Source organism: Hyperolius riggenbachi, chromosome 11 (genome assembly GCF_040937935.1).
Source record: "Hyperolius riggenbachi isolate aHypRig1 chromosome 11, aHypRig1.pri, whole genome shotgun sequence".
NCBI lineage: Eukaryota > Metazoa > Chordata > Amphibia > Anura > Hyperoliidae > Hyperolius > Hyperolius riggenbachi.
Genome location: NC_090656.1, coordinates 216296963 through 216318445, shown reverse-complemented (window position 1 = coordinate 216318445; position 21483 = coordinate 216296963). Strand labels below are relative to the sequence as shown.

The following is a 21483-nucleotide window of genomic DNA, read 5'->3' as shown; positions in this document are numbered from 1 at the left end:
TGAGCGGTGTACTACTGTTCCCAGCAGACACAGAGTGGAAGTAAACACAATGCTATATAGTGTGGCTGAGCCGTGTACACAGAGTGGCATTAAACACAATGCTATATAGTCTGCTATATAGTCACCCCGAACAGGGTGATGTTCTGCAGAACCCGAACAGTGGCAAACACTGTTCGCCCAACACTACTGGGAGGGAACGCAGATTTTAGTACCTAAACACACGATACAACATGTTTTCCGGGGTCGGACTCTGAGGCACATACAGATGGTCCCGATCATCATCCTCATCATACAACTCTTCTCCTGAGTCTGACCCACCCACCACCTCTGCCACCCCAACATCCCCAGACACAGACCCCTCATCGTCCTCAACATTAACTTGGGATGCTGGCCTGAGCCAGACCTCCTCCTCCACATCAGGCCCCATCATCTCCTCAATGGCAGCCCTCATTAATCGCTCTGGCGACGGACTGATGGACACAACGTTCTCCTCCGGGGAGGGCTGCTGCTGACCACTGGCTGCTGGGGTGGATGTTATAGCTTGCGTGGGGCGTTGGCTGTTGCTGTTGTTGGGAGTGCTGCTCACAGCGGAGGTCTCTGGGGAACTCATGTTGAGCTCATATAGTGGTTGACGGTGAGTGGAGTATTACTGATCCCAGCAATATACACACTGACTGGCAGAGTACGCAATGCTATATAGTGTGGCTGAGCGAGGTACACAGAGTGGCAGTAAACAGAATGCTATATAGTGTGGCTGAGCGAGCGGTGTACCACTATTCCCAGCAGACACAGAACAGTGAACAGAATGCTATATAGTGTGGCTGAGCGAGCGGTGTACCACTATTCCCAGCAGACACAGAACAGTGAACAGAATGCTATATAGTGTGGATGAGCGAGCGGTGTACCACTATTCCCAGCAGACACAGAACAGTAAACAGAATGCTATATAGTGTGGCTGAGCGAGCGGTGTACCACTATTCCCAGCAGACACAGAACAGTGAACAGAATGCTATATAGTGTGGCTGAGCGAGCGGTGTACCACTATTCCCAGCAGACACAGAACAGTGAACAGAATGCTATATAGTGTGGCTGAGCGAGCGGTGTACTACTGTTCCCAGCAGACACAGAACAGTACACAGAATGCTATATAGTGTGGCTGAACGAGCGGTGTACTACTGTTCCCAGCAGACACAGAACAGTACACAGAATGCTATATAGTGTGGCTGAACGAGCGGTGTACCACTATTCCAAGCAGACACAGAACAGTGAACAGAATGCTATATAGTGTGGCTGAGCGAGCGGTGTACCACTATTCCCAGCAGACACAGAGTGGCAGTAAACAGAATGCTATATAGTGTGGCTGAGCGAGGTACACAGAGTGGCAGTAAACAGAATGCTATATAGTGTGGCTGTGCAAGCGGTGTACTACTATTCCCAGCAGACACAGAGTGGCAGTAAACAGAATGCTATATAGTGTGGCTGAGCGAGGTACACAGAGTGGCAGTAAACAGAATGCTGAGCGAGCGGTGTACTACTATTCCCAGCAGCGACACACAATGACTGGGGGGGACCCTGGCTAGCGTGGCTGGAGCGCGAACTACCCTGCCTGCCTACCCAAAGCTAAACCCACAGACAAATGGCGGAGATATGACGTGGTTCGGGTATTTATTTACCCGAACCACGTGACAGTTCGGCCAATCAGAGCGCGTTCGGGTCCGAACCACGTGACCCGTTCGGCCAATCACAGCGCTAGCCGAACGTTCGGGGAACGTTCGGCCATGCGCTCTTAGTTCGGCCATATGGCCGAACGGTTTGGCCGAGCACCGTCAGGTGTTCGGCCGAACTCGAACATCACCCGAACAGGGTGATGTTCTGCAGAACCCGAACAGTGGCGAACACTGTTCGCCCAACACTAATGGCACGTGCCTTCTTCTGAACACTGTACTTTGGTCGAGGGCCGCACAAAATCACGACAGTATGACCTCGAACAGACCTGCCAGGTAGCCTGCCTCTGGCTCTGCCTCTTGTTTTGTCCATATTGGGGGGGGGGGGGGGTGAAGTGAAAGGTATGCACTGACTTGACTAATACAATGTACAGGTGCAGTGACTGCTGGTACAACAATGTGCTGTTACACAGGTGCAGTGACTGCTGGTACAACAATGTGCTACACAGGTGCAGTGAACAGGTTGCAGTGACTGCTGGTACAACCATGTGCGGTTACACAGGTGCAGTTAACAGGTATGCTCGGACTGGTGTATAAAACAGCATGCGGTCACACAGGTGCACTGAACAGGTATGCAGTGACTGGTATTACAAATGTGCAGCTGTCACACACACGGGTACCGTGAACAGGTGCAGTGACACTGTGTGCTGTCACATAGGTAGGTAGGTAGGTAGGTGCACTGAACCACAACAGGTGGGTATGCAGTGATTGTTATTACAAATGTGCAGCTGCCTGTCACACACACAGTTACCCTGAACAGGTGCGGTCACGTAGGTAGGTAGGTAGGTGCACTGAACAACAACAGGTGGGTATGCAGTAATTGTTATTAAAAATGTGCAGCTGCCACACAAACAGGTAGTCACTGAATGTGCTGGGCCTGGCAGTGGCACAGTGGCATATATATATCACAAGAACAACATTAGGCCTCAAAAGAGCTGTTGAGGGGTGCTTTTTAGCAATAAGTAAAAGCAAGAAGCAAGCTAACGAGCCTAACACAAGAGCCTAACTAAGCTTTCCCTATGCCAGCAGGTTCTTCTCTCCCTTCTCTAATTATTGCAGCCACATGAGTGAGTGAAATGGCTGACGCTGCCTGCCTTTTATAAGGGGGAGGGGGGCTCCAGGAGGGAGTGTAGCCTGATTGGCTACCCTGTGCCTGCTGACTGTGATGTAGAGGGTCAAAGTTGACCCTAAGGATAAGGGGGTGGGTCGAAACGCCATAAAGTTCGCGTTCGATTGCAAACCACCGAAGTTCGCATGCGAACCGTTCGGGCCATCTCTAGTGGAAATCTATAAGTGTATGGCCAGCTTAAGGGCCTGTTCCCACTAAACACAATTTTTCTGATGCAGATTTCGCATAGACATTCATTGGAGTCCGTTTTCTGCATCCAGAATATGCGTGTAGTGGAAACAGGCCCTAACAGAGGTTTATTACGGTACAAGGAAGTGTAAGAGTAGATTTAAGAATCCTGCAAGGCCAGAATTTTTTTTCTCTGGTTGCTTGAGAATTCTGGTTAACTGAGTTTTGGATAACGGGGGTTTTACTGTAGTAATAATAATTAACCAGTCGACTAGTTCTAATTACGTGTTGAATTTCAGCCTAGTCACATGTAGTGGAATACTGACCCACACCTTTGACCCCCAAAAATATTTAACGACTACTATTGCAGAAAAAAAACAAAACATACATATAAAATGTACATTTCTCCAAGAGTAAAATGCGCTATAAATTACTTTTTCCTATGTTGCTGTCACAGTAGGTAGTAAAAATCTGATCTCACAGGTTTTGGACTAGTCCACCTCCTCTTGGGGGATTCTCAGTATTACCTTTATTCTTTACAAAATCACTGCCTGGAGAGGATCCACAGAAAGATGTCCACATGCTTCACTACTTGTTTGCATGCTATTTTGACAGTTGGACTCATCAACAACAGTCCAGTAAGTGCTTTTGTAAATAAGGAACTCCTCTATGAGATGGACTAGTCCAGAACTTGACAGATTCGTCAGATTTTCACTACCTATTGTAAGTGGCTGCAACATAAAAAAAAAAAAAAAGAAAGAAAAGAAAGAAAGAAAAAAAAAAAAAGTATTTTACAGATCATTTTACTCTGGGAGAAATAAAAAAAATATATATATTTGCAATAGTTGTCCTGATTCTCTAGCACAAAACTACAGTATAAAGAATTTGAAAAAAAAATGTAGACTGCATTTTATATGCAAAAAGGTAAAAAACAAAACAAACAAACAAAAAACAAACAAAACTAAAATGTTCTAATTTTAATGCTTTACATTGTTTGATGTAGTAAAAGTTGAATCGCTCTTCTTTGGTTCCGGAAGTCGGGCAGAAAATTGGACCGTAAATATTTAGAGTGACTTTTCCGTCCAGCAGCCAATCATCGCTGGAGATTCTGCCAGAGTTTTTATGATATAATTGACATATAAATTGCATCATTTTCCCCCCAAATGCTGGGCGGATTTACAAAGCGATGCGATGGGCTCGGGGCAACATTGCTAAATGGAGCTGAAAGATATTGCGAGCTCGACCGAAACACGTTATGCTTTTCTTAAATGTCAAGCAGCGATAAATATCCGTCAAACTCTCAGGTCGCCGCGATAATGCAGACGTGCGCAGGTGGTCAATGTTCCCATCGCGGCGCATCCATTTCCCCTCCCAGCTGTCTGTGACTGTAATGGCTGCAGACAGCCAAGAGAAGGCAGCCTGGAGAAGGTCTCAGTCACTCCAACAAACCCACCCAGCTTAAAGGGAACCTTAACTGAACGGGGGGTAAAGAGTTTCACTTACCTGGGGCTACTACCAGCCCCCTGCAGCAGTCCTGTGCAGTCCTGTGCCCTCGGCGCCGCTCTGGAATCCTCTGGTCCCCTGCTGTCACTTAGTTTCGTTTTTGACGACTCACCAGTCGCCGGCCGCCATGCGTATTATTGGACGCATTCACCAATGCAATTAGCGATATTGCGGACCGCAACGCGTACAAAAATACGCGTTGCCGTATTTTTCTGGGATGCGCTCTGGCTTCCAGGATTCTCTCCAGGAGCGCTCTCTTTTTGACCTTACAGATTGCTAGGCGACATTACCCTTGATTCGACATTTGATATGTGTATGCACTGTATGCCTCTGAGGAAGCGGTCTTTGACCGTGAAACATGTGTCAGGCAGTCCTTTGTTTTGATGTGGAGTCCTGTATCTGGGTCTTGTGCTTACTTGTCCGCAATCTTGAAGAAATATGAACTTTGAACACTGAAGAATAAAAGACTGATTGTTCATTTAAAGCCCCATTGTAATTTATGTGGACTGTTTGTGATCACACCCACGCCGTCCTCTTCTGACTGCCTCTTCGCCCACAACTGGCCCCGGAAAATCCTCTAGTGGGGCCAGTCGGCGCAGGCTCATACACCCGTCCAACTTAATGCACAACCAACCGCACAACATGACCAACCACACAACAAGTTGTTTACCTGACAAGTACGTACACACATACCAACCAACTAAACAACCAACTCACTAAAAAAAGAACTACAGTTAAAATAATGTCTTAACCAGCAGCGCAGCAGTATTTTTTGCATTTTTTTAAAAAATCATGTAGCTAGCCTAGCGCTAGCTACATGATTCCTTCCTCCCTCCCTGCGGCATCCCTCCCACCCCTCCGGTCGCCGCCGGCAATCAAGCCCATCCGGAAGTTCCGTTTTGAACGGGATTTCCTTTAGGACTTCCACCGTTGCCATGGCGATGAACGGAATGATGTCATCGACGTCGTGACGTCACAGGGAGTCCCGATCCACCCCTCAGCGCTGCCTGGCACTGATTGGCCAGGCTGCGCATGGGGTAGCAAGGGGAGCCTGTTACGCGGCGGGTAGCAGCGCATTGGCGGCGAGCGCCCCAAACACGCAGCTAGCAAAGTGCTAGCTGCACGTTTAAAAAAAAAAATTAAGAAAATCGGCCCAACAGGACCTGAGCGGTGCCCTCCGGCGGTTATACCGCCAAGGACGTTACTTTTTACGAATAATATGTATAAATGATTTAGTCATTGTTTGCCCATTGTAAAAGCTTTCCTTTCCCGGAATTACATTCTGACATTTATCACATGGTGACATTTCTACTGCTGGCAGGTGATGTCAGTGGAAGGAGATGCTGCTTGCTTTTTTGGCAGTTAAAAACAGCTGGAAACTGCTATTTCTCACACTGCAATTAGGTTCACAGGCAGGAAACGGTCAGGACCATGGTCCTGACATCATACTGTGGGAGGGGTTTCACCACAATAAAAGCCACACTGTAGTCACTTCCACTTCCTGTCTGAATAAGGACTGCGTATTTGACCTGATAATTAACTCTTTCAGGCAGAGAAAGAAAAAAAGGAACACAGCCTAGTTATTTGTATGCCTGGCACTGTACATACCCATGTCTATCTCATCGTGTCACTTGTCACCTCGGGTATCCTTTAAGAATCACTGGGAGGGTGGGGCTACATTCAATATACATCGATATATAGGAAGGGTTTCTGATGCTGAAACCAGGAAAAGGACCGTACAAGTGGGCATCCTGAATAATTTACCACATTCCACTATATGGCACTACAGGGCCTCTTTAACGTATTTTGGAGACACTGGCGTAACTACAATTCCTGGGGACCCCAAGCAAAACTTTGGTGCCCCCCCCCCCCCTCCCAATGCTCACGCCCATTCCCTTCCCTTCCCTCGATACCCTTCATGGCCTGGGGGCCCATCTCACAAGGGTCATAAAACAAGTGTGGCTATTAGGATCTTCACACCCATAACAAGTGTAGCCACAAAAACAGCTGATGTGAAGTATGGTCCCTTGTATCAGAGGAAGGGAAAGTTAGTAATTGCGGCCCCTCGCAGCTCTGGGCTCCCCTGCAATCACAGTAGCTGCTCCCCTCTAGTTGTGCCCCTGTTTGGTGACATATTTTTGGAAGATTTAATGGGACGTTTGAGGCGGGGTACCTCCTACATAAGCACTCACAAAACAACATTAGCTTTATTGAAAATGCGATCAAAATGACATCTCGTACATTGCGAGCCACGTCGTGCATTTCTCTGCAACGTAAACTAGGTGAGCTTCAAAAGGTTGAAGAAAACAACAGCTGGGTATCCGAACAGATGATTTGCAGCTCGGCAACGCACATAAATTCCCCTCCAAACAAGATATATGTAAATGTCAACGCTGAGCAAAAACAGAAACATACACATTGTGTAGGCAGATTACACGTCCGTCTGCTCATGACTCGCTGCTGGATGATTCAATTTGGAAGCGTATGCATGGGTAATATTTCAGAGGAGGAAGCTGAACGTGCGGCAGATCAGCGATGGCTCGTCCGCGGCGGAGTCTTCAGAATTTTTATACATTGTTTATTCCTTGTAAAAATCGAGCGTCTGTCATTCTCTAACCTTGTTGCCTAAGCGGCTTGGCTGTCTTTTAATCAGATTAGCTTGTTCATTTAATCAATCCCGTCTCTAAGCTCTTGTGTCAAATATTTCACGGCCCCAAACAGCCTCTTGTAGAATTGTTAATTCCCTTTTCCGGGAGCTATCTGCTTATTACTTTGGTCGGCAACTTTACATACAGTATTTCCCAGCAGGATCAAAGATGGCGATAGCCGAGGTTCGGTGTCGTGGTTGTTCAGGTTTTCTATTAGATCAGGGTGTGGGAAGAGAGGTGATAGACTGCAATGCACAGACGGCACTGCCCATTTCACAAACTGCCCACACCAGGTACCGGATTAGCTGGTACGGTAAAAAAATGATGGTATTACACAGGGTCGGACTGGGACACTGGGGGCCCACCAAACAAATTTCAACCTGGGGCCCACACATCCCATGATTGCAGTGAAAAAAGGGCGTGACCATGCATCGGAAGATGGGCGTGGCCATGATGTATTATGGACAGGGCCAAATGTACATGATCTTAGCAGCATTGTAATTCAGAGACACTGCTGCCCAGCAAAACTTTGCATAGAGTCCCCTTCTTCAATATAAAGTAATGTCCTACTTTGCAGAGGTTGCAACTGCAGAGGTTGCGACCGCATCGGGGCCCTTGGGCCAAAGAGGCCCCGAAGGGCCCTCCCTCAACTACAGTATTACATTTCTATTGGTCCTGTGCTCATAATAATCACTTCTATAGATACTTTGAACAGTGGTAATTATTAACAAGCTATTTCCCATCCCCTCTTGCACCTCTGACAGTGTAGTTGCCATTGGCAGGTTTTGGTGCGTCGTATCAATTGTTATGTATAGAATGCTTGGGGACTCCATTGTAAAACTTGCATCGGGGCCCATAGCTCCTTAGCTACGCCACTGCTCTCAGCATGAGTGGTTACAGCACTGAGAAGAGAATTGTTGTGCTGCAGGCAACAATTGGAGCTCTGTCAGACAAGGAGGGGGGCGCCCACCAGAGATCTGGAGGGGGGGCCCACCGAGGGAAAAAACTGTACTACTGTGGCCCAGTCCGACCCTGGTATTACATACATAACAGCGCACCTTACAGTCCCTTTACATAGCTTCCTGATCCAGCGCAGCTTCCTCCTCCACTATCTGACAAGACACACACTGTCACCTTATATACAACTACTGATCCAGCCCTGCGTCGTCCTCCACTATCTGACAAGACACACGGTCACCTTATATACAGCTTCCTGATCCAGCACTGCTTCCTCCTCCACTATCTGACACACACTGCCACCATATATACAGCTACTGATCCAGCACTGCTTCCTCCTCCACTATCTGACAAGACACACTGTCACCTTATATACAGCTTACTGATCCAGCACTGCTTCCTCCTCTACTATCTGACAAGACACACACTGTCACCTTATATACAGCTACTGATCCAGCGCGGCTTCCTCCTCCACTATCTGACAAGACACACACTGTCACCTTATATACAGCTTACTGATCCAGCACTGCTTCCTCCTCCACTATCTCACAAGACACACACTGTCACCTTATATACAGCTTACTGATCCAGCACTGCTTCCTCCTCCACTATCTGACAAGACACACACTGTCACCTTATATACAGCTTACTAATCCAGCGCGGCTTCCTCCTCCACTATCTGACAAGACACACACTGTCACCTTATATACAGCTTACTGATCCAGCACTGCTTCCTCCTCCACTATCTCACAAGACACACACTGTCACCTTATATACAGCTTACTGATCCAGCACTGCTTCCTCCTCCACTATCTGACAAGACACACACTGTCACCTTATATACAGCTTACTGATTCAGCACTGCTTCCTCCTCCACTATCTGACAAGACACACACTGTCACCTTATATACAGCTTACTGATCCAGCACTGCTTCCTCCTCCACTATCTGACAAGACACACACTGTCACCTTATATACAGCTTACTGATCCAGCCCTGCTTCCTCCTCCACTATCTGACAAGACACACACTGTCACCTTATATACAGCTTACTGATTCAGCACTGCTTCCTCCTCCGCTATCTGACACACACTGCCACCTTATATACAGCTTACTGATCCAGCGCTGCTTCCTCCTCCACTATCTGACACACACTGCCACCATATATACAGCTACTGATCCAGCACTGCTTCCTCCTCCACTATCTGACAAGACACACTGTCACCTTATATACAGCTTACTGATCCAGCACTGCTTCCTCCTCTACTATCTGACAAGACACACACTGTCACCTTATATACAGCTACTGATCCAGCACTGCTTCCTCCTCCACTATCTGACAAGACACACACTGTCACCTTATATACAGCTACTGATCCAGCACTGCTTCCTCCTCCACTATCTGACAAGACACACACTGTCACCTTATATACAGCTCACTGATGCAGCACTGCTTCCTCCTCCACTATCTGACAAGACACACAGTGTCACCTTATATACAGCTTACTGATCCAGCACTGCTTCCTCCTCCACTATCACACAAGACACACACTGTCACCTTATATACAGCTTACTGATCCAGCACTGCTTCCTCCTCCACTATCTGACAAGACACACACTGTCACCTTATATACAGCTTACTGATCCAGCCCTGCTTCCTCCTCCACTATCTGACAAGACACACACTGTCACCTTATATACAGCTTACTGATTCAGCACTGCTTCCTCCTCCGCTATCTGACACACACTGCCACCTTATATACAGCTTACTGATCCAGCGCTGCTTCCTCCTCCACTATCTGACACACACTGCCACCATATATACAGCTACTGATCCAGCACTGCTTCCTCCTCCACTATCTGACAAGACACACTGTCACCTTATATACAGCTTACTGATCCAGCACTGCTTCCTCCTCTACTATCTGACAAGACACACACTGTCACCTTATATACAGCTCACTGATGCAGCACTGCTTCCTCCTCCACTATCTGACAAGACACACACTGTCACCTTATATACAGCTCACTGATGCAGCACTGCTTCCTCCTCCACTATCTGACAAGACACACAGTGTCACCTTATATACAGCTTACTGATCCAGCACTGCTTCCTCCTCCATTATCTGATGAGACACACTATCACCTTATATACAGCTTACTGATCCAGCACTGCTTCCTCCTCCACTATCTGACAAGACACACGCTGTCACCTTATATACAGCTTACTGATCCAGCGCGGCTTTCTCCTCCACTATCTGACAAGACACACACAGTCACCTTATATACAGCTTACTGATCCAGCACTGCTTCCTCCTCCACTATCTCACAAGACACACACTGTCATCTTATATACAGCTTACTGATCCAGCACTGCTTCCTCCTCCACTATCTGACAAGACACACACTGTCACCTTATATACAGCTTACTGATCCAGCACTGCTTCCTCCTCCACTATCTGACAAGACACACACTGTCACCTTATATACAGCTTACTGATCCAGCACTGCTTCCTCCTCCACTATCTGACAAGACACACACTGTCACCTTATATACAGCTTACTGATTCAGCACTGCTTCCTCCTCCGCTATCTGACACACACTGCCACCTTATATACAGCTTACTGATCCAGCGCTGCTTCCTCCTCCACTATCTGACACACACTGCCACCATATATACAGCTACTAATCCAGCACTGCTTCCTCCTCCACTATCTGACAAGACACACTGTCACCTTATATACAGCTTACTGATCCAGCACTGCTTCCTCCTCTACTATCTGACAAGACACACACTGTCACCTTATATACAGCTACTGATCCAGCACTGCTTCCTCCTCCACTATCTGACAAGACACACACTGTCACCTTATATACAGCTCACTGATGCAGCACTGCTTCCTCCTCCACTATCTGACAAGACACACACTGTCACCTTATATACAGCTACTGATCCAGCACTGCTTCCTCCTCCACTATCTGACAAGACACACACTGTCACCTTATATACAGCTCACTGATGCAGCACTGCTTCCTCCTCCACTATCTGACAAGACACACAGTGTCACCTTATATACAGCTTACTGATCTAGCACTGCTTCCTCCTCCACTATCACACAAGACACACACTGTCACCTTATATACAGCTTACTGATCCAGCACTGCTTCCTCCTCCACTATCTGACAAGACACACACTGTCACCTTATATACAGCTTACTGATTCAGCACTGCTTCCTCCTCCACTATCTGACAAGACACACACTGTCACCTTATATACAGCTTACTGATCCAGCACTGCTTCCTCCTCCACTATCTGACAAGACACACACTGTCACCTTATATACAGCTTACTGATCCACCCCTGCTTCCTCCTCCACTATCTGACAAGACACACACTGTCACCTTATATACAGCTTACTGATTCAGCACTGCTTCCTCCTCCGCTATCTGACACACACTGCCACCTTATATACAGCTTACTGATCCAGCGCTGCTTCCTCCTCCACTATCTGACACACACTGCCACCATATATACAGCTACTGATCCAGCACTGCTTCCTCCTCCACTATCTGACAAGACACACTGTCACCTTATATACAGCTTACTGATCCAGCACTGCTTCCTCCTCTACTATCTGACAAGACACACACTGTCACCTTATATACAGCTACTGATCCAGCACTGCTTCCTCCTCCACTATCTGACAAGACACACACTGTCACCTTATATACAGCTCACTGATGCAGCACTGCTTCCTCCTCCACTATCTGACAAGACACACACTGTCACCTTATATACAGCTCACTGATGCAGCACTGCTTCCTCCTCCACTATCTGACAAGACACACAGTGTCACCTTATATACAGCTTACTGATCCAGCACTGCTTCCTCCTCCACTATCTGATGAGACACACTATCACCTTATATACAGCTTACTGATCCAGCACTGCTTCCACCTCCATTATCTGACAAGACACACGCTGTCACCTTATATACAGCTTACTGATCCAGCGCTGCTTCCTCCTCCACTATCTGACACACACTGCCACCTTATATACAGCTACTGATCCAGAACTGCTTCCTCCTCCACTATCTGACAAGACTCACACTGTCACCTTATATACAGCTAACTGATCCAGCACTGCTTCCTCCTCCACTATCTGACAAGACACACATTGTCACCTTATATACAGCTACTGATCCAGCACTGCTTCCTCCTCCACTATCTGACAAGACACACACTGTCACCTTATATACAGCTTACTGATCCAGCACTGCTTCCTCCTCTACTATCTGACAAGACACACGCTGTCACCTTATATACAGCTCACTAATGCAGCGCTGCTTCCTCCTCCACTATCTGACACACACTGTCACCTTATATACATCTACTGATCCAGCACTGCTTCCTCCTCCACTATCTGACGAGACACACTGTCACCTCATATACAGCTTACTGATCCAGCCCTGCTTCCTCCTCCACTATCTGACAAGACACACTGTCACCTTATATACAGCTTACTGATCCAGTTCCGCTTCCTCCTCCACTATCTGACAAGACACACTGTCACCTTATATACAGCTTACTGATCCAGCGCTGCTTCCTCCTCCACTATCTGACAAGACACACACAATGTCACCTCATATACAGCTTACTGATCCAGTGCTGCTTCCTCCTCCACTAACTGAAAAGACACACACTGTCACCTTATATACAGCTTACTGATCCAGCTCTTCTTCCTCCTCCACTATCTGACAAGACACACTGTCACCTTATATACAGCTTACTGATCCAGCACTGCTTCCTCCTCTACTATCTGACAAGACACACACTGTCACCTTATATACAGCTTACTGATCCAGCGCTGCTTCCTCCTCCACTATCTGACAAGACACACTGTCACCTTATATACAGCTACTGATCCAGCACTGCTTCCTCCTCCACTATCTGACAAGACACACACTGTCACCTTATATACAGCTCACTGATGCAGCACTGCTTCCTCCTCCACTATCTGACAAGACACACAGTGTCACCTTATATACAGCTTACTGATCCAGCGCTGCTTCCTCCTCCACTATCTGACACACACTGCCACCTTATATACAGCTACTGATCCAGCACTGCTTCCTCCTCCACTATCTGACAAGACTCACACTGTCACCTTATATACAGCTTACTGATCCAGCACTGCTTCCTCCTCTACTATCTGACAAGACACACGCTGTCACCTTATATACAGCTCACTAATGCAGCGCTGCTTCCTCCTCCACTATCTGACACACACTGTCACCTTATATACATCTACTGATCCAGCACTGCTTCCTCCTCCACTATCTGACGAGACACACTGTCACCTCATATACAGCTTACTGATCCAGCCCTGCTTCCTCCTCCACTATCTGACAAGACACACGGTCACCTTATATACAGCTTACTGATCCAGCTCTGCTTCCTCCTCCACTATCTGACAAGACACACTGTCACCTTATATACAGCTTACTGATCCAGTTCTGCTTCCTCCTCCACTATCTGACAAGACACACTGTCACCTTATATACAGCTTACTGATCCAGCGCTGCTTCCTCCTCCACTATCTGACAAGACACACACAATGTCACCTCATATACAGCTTACTGATCCAGTGCTGCTTCCTCCTCCACTAACTGAAAAGACACACACTGTCACCATATATACAGCTTACTAATCCAGCTCTTCTTCCTCCTCCACGATCTGACAAGACACACTGTCACCTTATATACAGCTTACTGATCCAGCACTGCTTCCTCCTCTACTATCTGACAAGACACACACTGTCACCTTATATACAGCTTACTGATCCAGCGCTGCTTCCTCCTCCACTATCTGACAAGACACACTGTCACCTTATATACAGCTACTGATCCAGCACTGCTTCCTCCTCCACTATCTGACAAGACACACACTATCACCTTACATACAGCTTACTGATCCAGCACTGCTTCCTCCTCCATTATCTGATGAGACACACTATCACCTCATATACAGCTTACTGATCCAGCCCTGCGTCCTCCTCCACTATCTGACAAGATACACACTATCACCTTATATACAACTTACTGATCCAGCACTGCTTCCTCCTCCACTATCTGACAAGATACACACTGTCACCTTATATACAGCTTACTAATCCAGTGCTGCTTCCTCCTCCACTATCTGACAAGACACACGGTCACCTTATATACAGCTTACTAATCCAGCGTTGCTTCCTCCTCCACTATCTGACAAGATACACACTATCACCTTATATACAGCTAAATGATCCAGCACTGCTTCCTCCTTCACTATCTGACAAGACACACGGTCACCTTATATACAGCTTACTAATCCAGCGCTGCTTCCTCCTCCACTATCTGACAAGATACACACTGTCACCTTATATACAGCTTACTAATCCAGTGCTGCTTCCTCCTCCACTATCTGACAAGATACACACTATCACCTTATATACAGCTTACTGATCCAGCACTGCTTCCTCCACTATCTGACAAGATACGCCCTCTCACCTTATATACAGCTTACTGATCCAGCACTGCTTCCTCCTCCACTATCTGACGAGACACACTATCACCTTATATACAGCTTACTGATCCAGCACTGCTTTCTCCTCCACTATCTGACAAGACACACGGTCACCTTATATACAGCTTACTAATCCAGCGCTGCTTCCTCCTCCACTATCTGACAAGATACACACTGTCACCTTATATACAGCTTACTAATCCAGTGCTGCTTCCTCCTCCACTATCTGACAAGACACACGGTCACCTTATATACAGCTTACTAATCCAGCGTTGCTTCCTCCTCCACTATCTGACAAGATACACACTATCACCTTATATACAGCTAAATGATCCAGCACTGCTTCCTCCTTCACTATCTGACAAGACACACGGTCACCTTATATACAGCTTACTAATCCAGCGCTGCTTCCTCCTCCACTATCTGACAAGATACACACTATCACCTTATATACAGCTAAATGATCCAGCACTGCTTCCTCCTTCACTATCTGACAAGACACACGGTCACCTTATATACAGCTTACTAATCCAGCGCTGCTTCCTCCTCCACTATCTGACAAGATACACACTGTCACCTTATATACAGCTTACTAATCCAGTGCTGCTTCCTCCTCCACTATCTGACAAGATACACACTATCACCTTATATACAGCTAAATGATCCAGCACTGGTTCCTCCTTCACTATCTGACAAGACACACGGTCACCTTATATACAGCTTACTGATCCAGCGCTGCTTCCACCTCCACTATCTGACAAGATACACACTGTCACCTTATATACATCCAGTGCTGCTTCCTCCTCCACTATCTGACAAGACACACGGTCACCTTATATACAGCTTACTGATCCAGAGCTGCTTCCTCCTCCACTATCTGACAAGACACACGCTGTCACCTTATATACAGCTTACTGATCCAGCACTGCTTCCTCCTCCACTATCTGACAAGACACACACTGTCACCTTATATACAGCTTACTGACCCAGCACTGCTTCCTCCTCCACTATCTGACAAGACACACATTGTCACCTTATATACAGCTACTGATCCAGCACTGCTTCTTCCTCCACTATCTGACAAGACACACACTGTCACCTCATATACAGCTTACTGATCCAGCACTGCTTCTTCCTCCACTATCAGACAAGACACACACTGTCACCTTATATACAGCTTACTGATCCAGCAGCGCTTCCTCCTCCACTATCTGACAAGACACACGGTCACCTTATATACAGCTTACTGATCCAGAGCTGCTTCCTCCTCCACTATCTGACAAGACACACGCTGTCACCTTATATACAGCTTACTGATCCAGCGCAGCTTCCTCCTCCACTATCTGACAAGACACACACTGTCACCTTATATACAGCTTACTGACCCAGCACTGCTTCCTCCTCCACTATCTGACAAGACACACATTGTCACCTTATATACAGCTACTGATCCAGCACTGCTTCCTCCTCCACTATCTGACAAGACACACACTGTCACCTCATATACAGCTTACTGATCCAGCACTGCTACTTCCTCCACTATCAGATAAGACACACACAGTCACCTTATATACAGCTTACTGATCCAGCACCGCTTCCTCCTCCACTATCTGACAAGACACACACTGTCACCTTATATACAGCTTACTGATCCAGCACTGCTTCCTCCTCCACTATCTGACAAGACACACTGTCACCTTATATACAGCTTACTGATCCAGCACTGCTTCCTCCTCCACTATCTGACAAGATACACACTGTCACCTCATATACAGCTTACTGATCTAGCACTGCTTCCTCCTCCACTATCTCACAAGACACACACTGTAACCTATATACAGCTTACTGACCCAGCCTTGCTTCCTCCTCCACTATCTGACAAGAGACACACTGTCACCTTATATACAGCTTACTGATCCAGCGCTGCTTCCTCCTCCACTATCTGACAAGACACACTGTCACCTTATATACAGCTTACTGATCCAGCGCTGCTTCCTCCTCCACCATCTGACGAGATAAACACTGACACCTCATATACAGCTTACTGATCCAGCGCTGCTTCCTCCTCCACTATCTGACACACACACACAGTCACCTTATATACAGCTTACTGATCCAGCACTGCTTCCTCCTCCACCATCTGACGAGATAAACACTGACACCTCATATACAGCTTACTGACCCAGCACTGCTTCCTCCTCCACCATCTGACGAGATAAACACTGCCACCTTATCTTTTAGAGCAGAGAGGAAGTTCTGAGTTAAGGGCCGCTTCCAGTCGAACATGGCTGGTACATCACCTGAGCAATTATACAGAGAATCTGCTGTGTCCTCTAGACCCCGCCGTCATCTTATACCTATGCCTGCATTCAGCTTTCCATCTCCACTAAGAAATATTGCATTTTATAGATCTTTTGTGTCCCGGAGTTCGGCCAAGCTGTAACCTGCATTGACGTGTGTGTAATTTAGCAATTACCACTTCAGCGCGACCTGCTGCTGTAATTAGTGATTAGATGTGGGAGCCGGGCGCACAAGTTAAGTCACAGATGACAAGACATAAATAGGCGCAGCTATTTTCTATGGGTCATGCGACAGCGGCTGGTGCTGAGTCAGGAGTGCAGGTGGATGAAGGATGTTTATGGCTGTCTGCCTGTTTTACCCATGTGAGACAAGGATGTGTAATTAAAGGGTATCTGCAGGTTTACTAATTAAAAACATTCCCACTAGATATAATGTATATAATGTATGCACATATAATGTAATGTGCTGCACTCTGATCACCACATGTGCGGACATAACTTCCTGGCAGGAAGTGATGCAGGCAGAAGGGAGGGACTTAGAAATAAGGCATCCTCAGCATCCCTACCAAAGCATCCCTGACTCTCACATAGATCTGTTCTCTCTGCTTCCCTTTGTAGTCAGTGCAGTAACAAAACTGGTAAAGAGGGCACGTGGGCATTGTGGAGAGAAGGGTGCCGTTATAGGCACCAATGATAAAAGCAGCTGTTAGCAGCACTAGGCAGAAATATGGGCATCCTGAATAAAATAGCAGGTGCTGGAGGGATTTTACTGGGCACCTCTGGATGCCTACATTTCCACCTATTGCCAATCACGGTTTTGTGGCACAGGTTTTTTTAAGTAGTAGAATATGGAATGAGAGGGGGCTGCTGCACATGAAATAGGAGGGGGGGGGGGGCTTCTGCACATGAAATAGGAGGGGGGGACTGCTGCACATGGCAGAGGAGGGGGGCTGCTGCACATCGCAGAGGAGGGGGGCTGCTGCACATGGCGGAGGAGGGGGGCTGCTGCACATGGCAGAGGAGGGGGGCTGCTGCACATGGCAGAGGAGGAGGCTGCTGCACATGACAGAGGAGGGGGGCTGCTGCACATAGCAGAGGAGGGGGGCTGCTGCACATAGCAGAGAAGGGGGGCTGCTGCACATGGCAGAGGAGGGGGGCTGCTGCACATGGCAGAGGAGGGAGGCTGCTTTACATAGCAGAGGAGGGGGGCTGCTGCACGTAGCAGAGAAGGGGGGTGGCTGCTGCACATGGAATGGGAGGGTGGCTGCTGCACATGGAATGGGAGGAGGGCTGCTGCACAAGGAATGGGAGGGTGGCTAAGGCTGCTGCACATGGCAGAGGGGGGGGGGGGGGGCTGCTGCACATGAAATGGGAGGGGGGCTGCTGCACAAGGAATGGGAGGGTGGCTGCTGCACATGGCAGAGGGGGGGGGGGTGGCTGCTGCACATGGCAGAGGGGGGGGGCTGCTGCACATGGAATGGGAGGAGGGCTGCTGCACAAGGAATGGGAGGGGGGCTGCTGCACAAGGAATGGGAGGGGGGCTGCTGCACATGGAAGGAAAGCCATAGGAAAGTTGGTGTAGGAGCTACAAGAAAAACATCCATTCTAAAAATAAATAAACTTAGACAAAAGCTTGTCAGATTTTAGGCAACTATTTGCAAACTAAAAACCATTATCCCGGCTCATCCTCAGTTGCAGATCCTCAGGGACCCTCTCTAAAGAAATCAGCAGCCAACAGTACAAACATTTTAATGTAACAAAAGAGCTTCTGTATTTCCAGCGTTTAGCTCACTGTAAGGAATGAAGGCCTAGCACAATTATGCAATGGATATTTTAGCATTGCCATTATGACTAAAAAAACATCTCCACTTTTAAAGATGTATGATAGGCTCTTTAATGCCCCATGAATAGATGCCAGAGACGAGTTTCCTTTCTGTCGTCCTCAATGAGCGCACAGCAGGCTCCCCTTGGAAGATGCGCAATGATTCAATCAACTTCTATGAAACACAGAAGGCAAAGCCATGAAGAGTTCAGCTTCCTCTGAAACATCCCGTAAAAGCCAAGATCACGACAAACATATTATAATGTCTAAAATCACTTAAAGTCAACGGGAATCAAATCAGCCAGATACGTACCTAAGGAGAGGGAAGACTCTGGGTCCTATAGAGCCTTCCCGCTTCTCTCCCTATGCCCTCGGTGCAGGGCTGGCTCCCCGTTAGAATTCCCACTGCGGGGAACTTCTGAAGTCTTCGGGAGTTGAGACCTCCCAAAGACAGGTGGCTCCATACTGCGCATGCGCAAGTGCACAAGAGAGGGCACTTGCAAAGTTTGGATTCCAAAAACTTCTAGTGGCAGAGAGCAGTATTTGACCAAATTGGTGGAATACTGCTCCCGGGGAGCCAGCGCTGGAACTCCAAGCGTTTCTTCTCCTTAGGTAAGTATGTGGATGATTTTTTCATAATCAATTCCCATTGACTTTAAAGTGGACCTGAGCCGAAGGTCAGGTCAAAAGGAAATACTTTCCTAAGAAGAGTGAAGCCTCTGGATCCTATAGAGGCTTACCGTGTCATCCGCGCTCCTGTGACTGCTTGCCTGGACCTTATGGAAGATCTGGGCTATGCTCGTCTTCAAGCATGAGTGCAGGTATGCTGCACACGCATGAACACAGCTGCACCTGCGCAGTAGAATGGAGCACTTGGGCATGAGAAGGTGCAGTTATCCAAAAAGTGTAGGAAATCTTGCTTGGGGATCCGAGAGCAGCAACGGGGCATCAGGACATCATGGGAAGCCTCTACAGCAGGCCTGTCCAACTTTTCAGGACATGGGGCTGTATTACATTGGCTGTTTGACTTGCATTGGTAACAATTCTACACATGCTGAGCAAGAAAACAAAGGGACTTCAGACACTATTTTTTGCAGGACTAGTACTATATGTACCTATGTTTATCTCTGTCACTTCAGGTAGTCTGTCACTGGTTACCATATTTTTTAACATAGAAGGAAATCAAATAAAAAACCCTTCATCAGAGCTCCACTTTAGCATTATAGACTTGGACACTTTGACATAGAGCTTCCACAACTTACTTGTTGCAGTCGACGTGGAGCAGAACGTGAGACGCGCTAACTGTCAGCGCCACTTTGTGCCACTGTCCATCGGCCAGCCGATAGGGAAAGGCCTCAGTCCGAGATTTCCCATTAAACCTGTAGTGGTATCGGATCTCATCCCTCAGACCGCTGCTCTCCAGTTCAAAGAAGCTGCAAGACAAGCACACAGTAAGGAGTCAGTATCAACCTCTTCAATCGGGTGGAAAAAAAGTTTGAGAGACAGAGGACGGCTCGCCAAGATGAGACCAGCTGTGCTCACAGGCCGAACACTCTCTGAAGGATACATTAGCTTCCAACATGCAATTTCTGAAAAGAGAGAGAAGGGAAAGGAAATGGGCAATAGTTTTTTCTCTATCCCTCCATGGACAGGCTAATGCTGTGAGCAGATGAAAGAAATCAGGCTCCTTTTTTCTCTCTTAATAACATGATAGACAGTTCCTATGTTGGGGAAGGGGGGGGGGGGAGAATGGAGAAATCAGGGAAGGGTAAACAAAGTGAGACTTGACTTGAGACTGAGATTAAGAAGGGAGGAAGAGAAAAGGGCACATAAAAGGGGGAAGAAAGCGGAGAAACTGCAAGTGACAGAAAAAGGTACTAGGCCGGGTTCACACTGTATTGGATGATAAACAGATCTTGTAAAAACTGATTTGTTTCACGCTTCAACAAAGTTTATCTTGGGCATTCGTTTTTCATCCAGTGCTCATTCGCCACCCGCTTTTTACCTGCCGCCAATCATTTGTGTCCCTGCACACTAAAAAACGCTAGTATACTGATCGCAGGGCCCCAGCAGAAGCAATAGGCTCCAAATGGCTGGCAAAAGACCAATGGGGACCCTCCATAAGCACCAGGGAGGATTTTTATTGGTCTACTACTCCAGCCAATGAGGGTCCTCTCTGGGGAGAAACTATTCCCATTGGTCTATCGAAATAAATACGAATCTGATGCTTCGTCGGGGGCTCTGGGATGTGTATCCCGGGGTTTCTAGTGTAAAGGACCCGAATGAATGTTTTTAAAAACATACAGTAGGTGGTGAGAAGCCTAGCGAGAATGGACACCATCTGTTCTCATAGGCTAGCATTGATTCCATCAGTCTCTGCTTGTCTGGCCTATATGGAGTGATCATGTAGGACTCAAAGTTGTGTTCTGTTAATTGGAAAGGAATGCATGGATCCATTCTGAATGGACTTATGTGAACAGATGCTATTGCATTGCACAGGATCTGTTCGCATATATTTGGATCTATTGCATTTTGTTCCGCTAAACTGAACTTTTTTAGTGGTAGTGTGAACCCAGCATAACAGAAAACGAGACCTGGTATAATTGTTTTAGCACTCTGGACAGCTCACAGTACATCATTTTTCCAGTATAATGGTTTCAGCACTAT

At 47.2% G+C, this 21483-nt stretch overlaps 1 protein-coding gene across 5 annotated transcripts in view; it reads right to left on the bottom strand.

Annotated features, from left to right (window-relative positions):
• The window catches only part of NELL1 (neural EGFL like 1), a 1178134-nt gene that overhangs the window by 854498 nt on the left and 302153 nt on the right, over positions 1 to 21483 (bottom strand). For all 5 annotated transcript variants that reach the window (XM_068260436.1, XM_068260433.1, XM_068260432.1 and 2 more), the window contains one exon: positions 20079 to 20249. In XM_068260436.1, coding sequence (XP_068116537.1) covers positions 20079 to 20249 — 171 coding nt within the window. The remainder of the gene's footprint in view (positions 1 to 20078; positions 20250 to 21483) is intronic.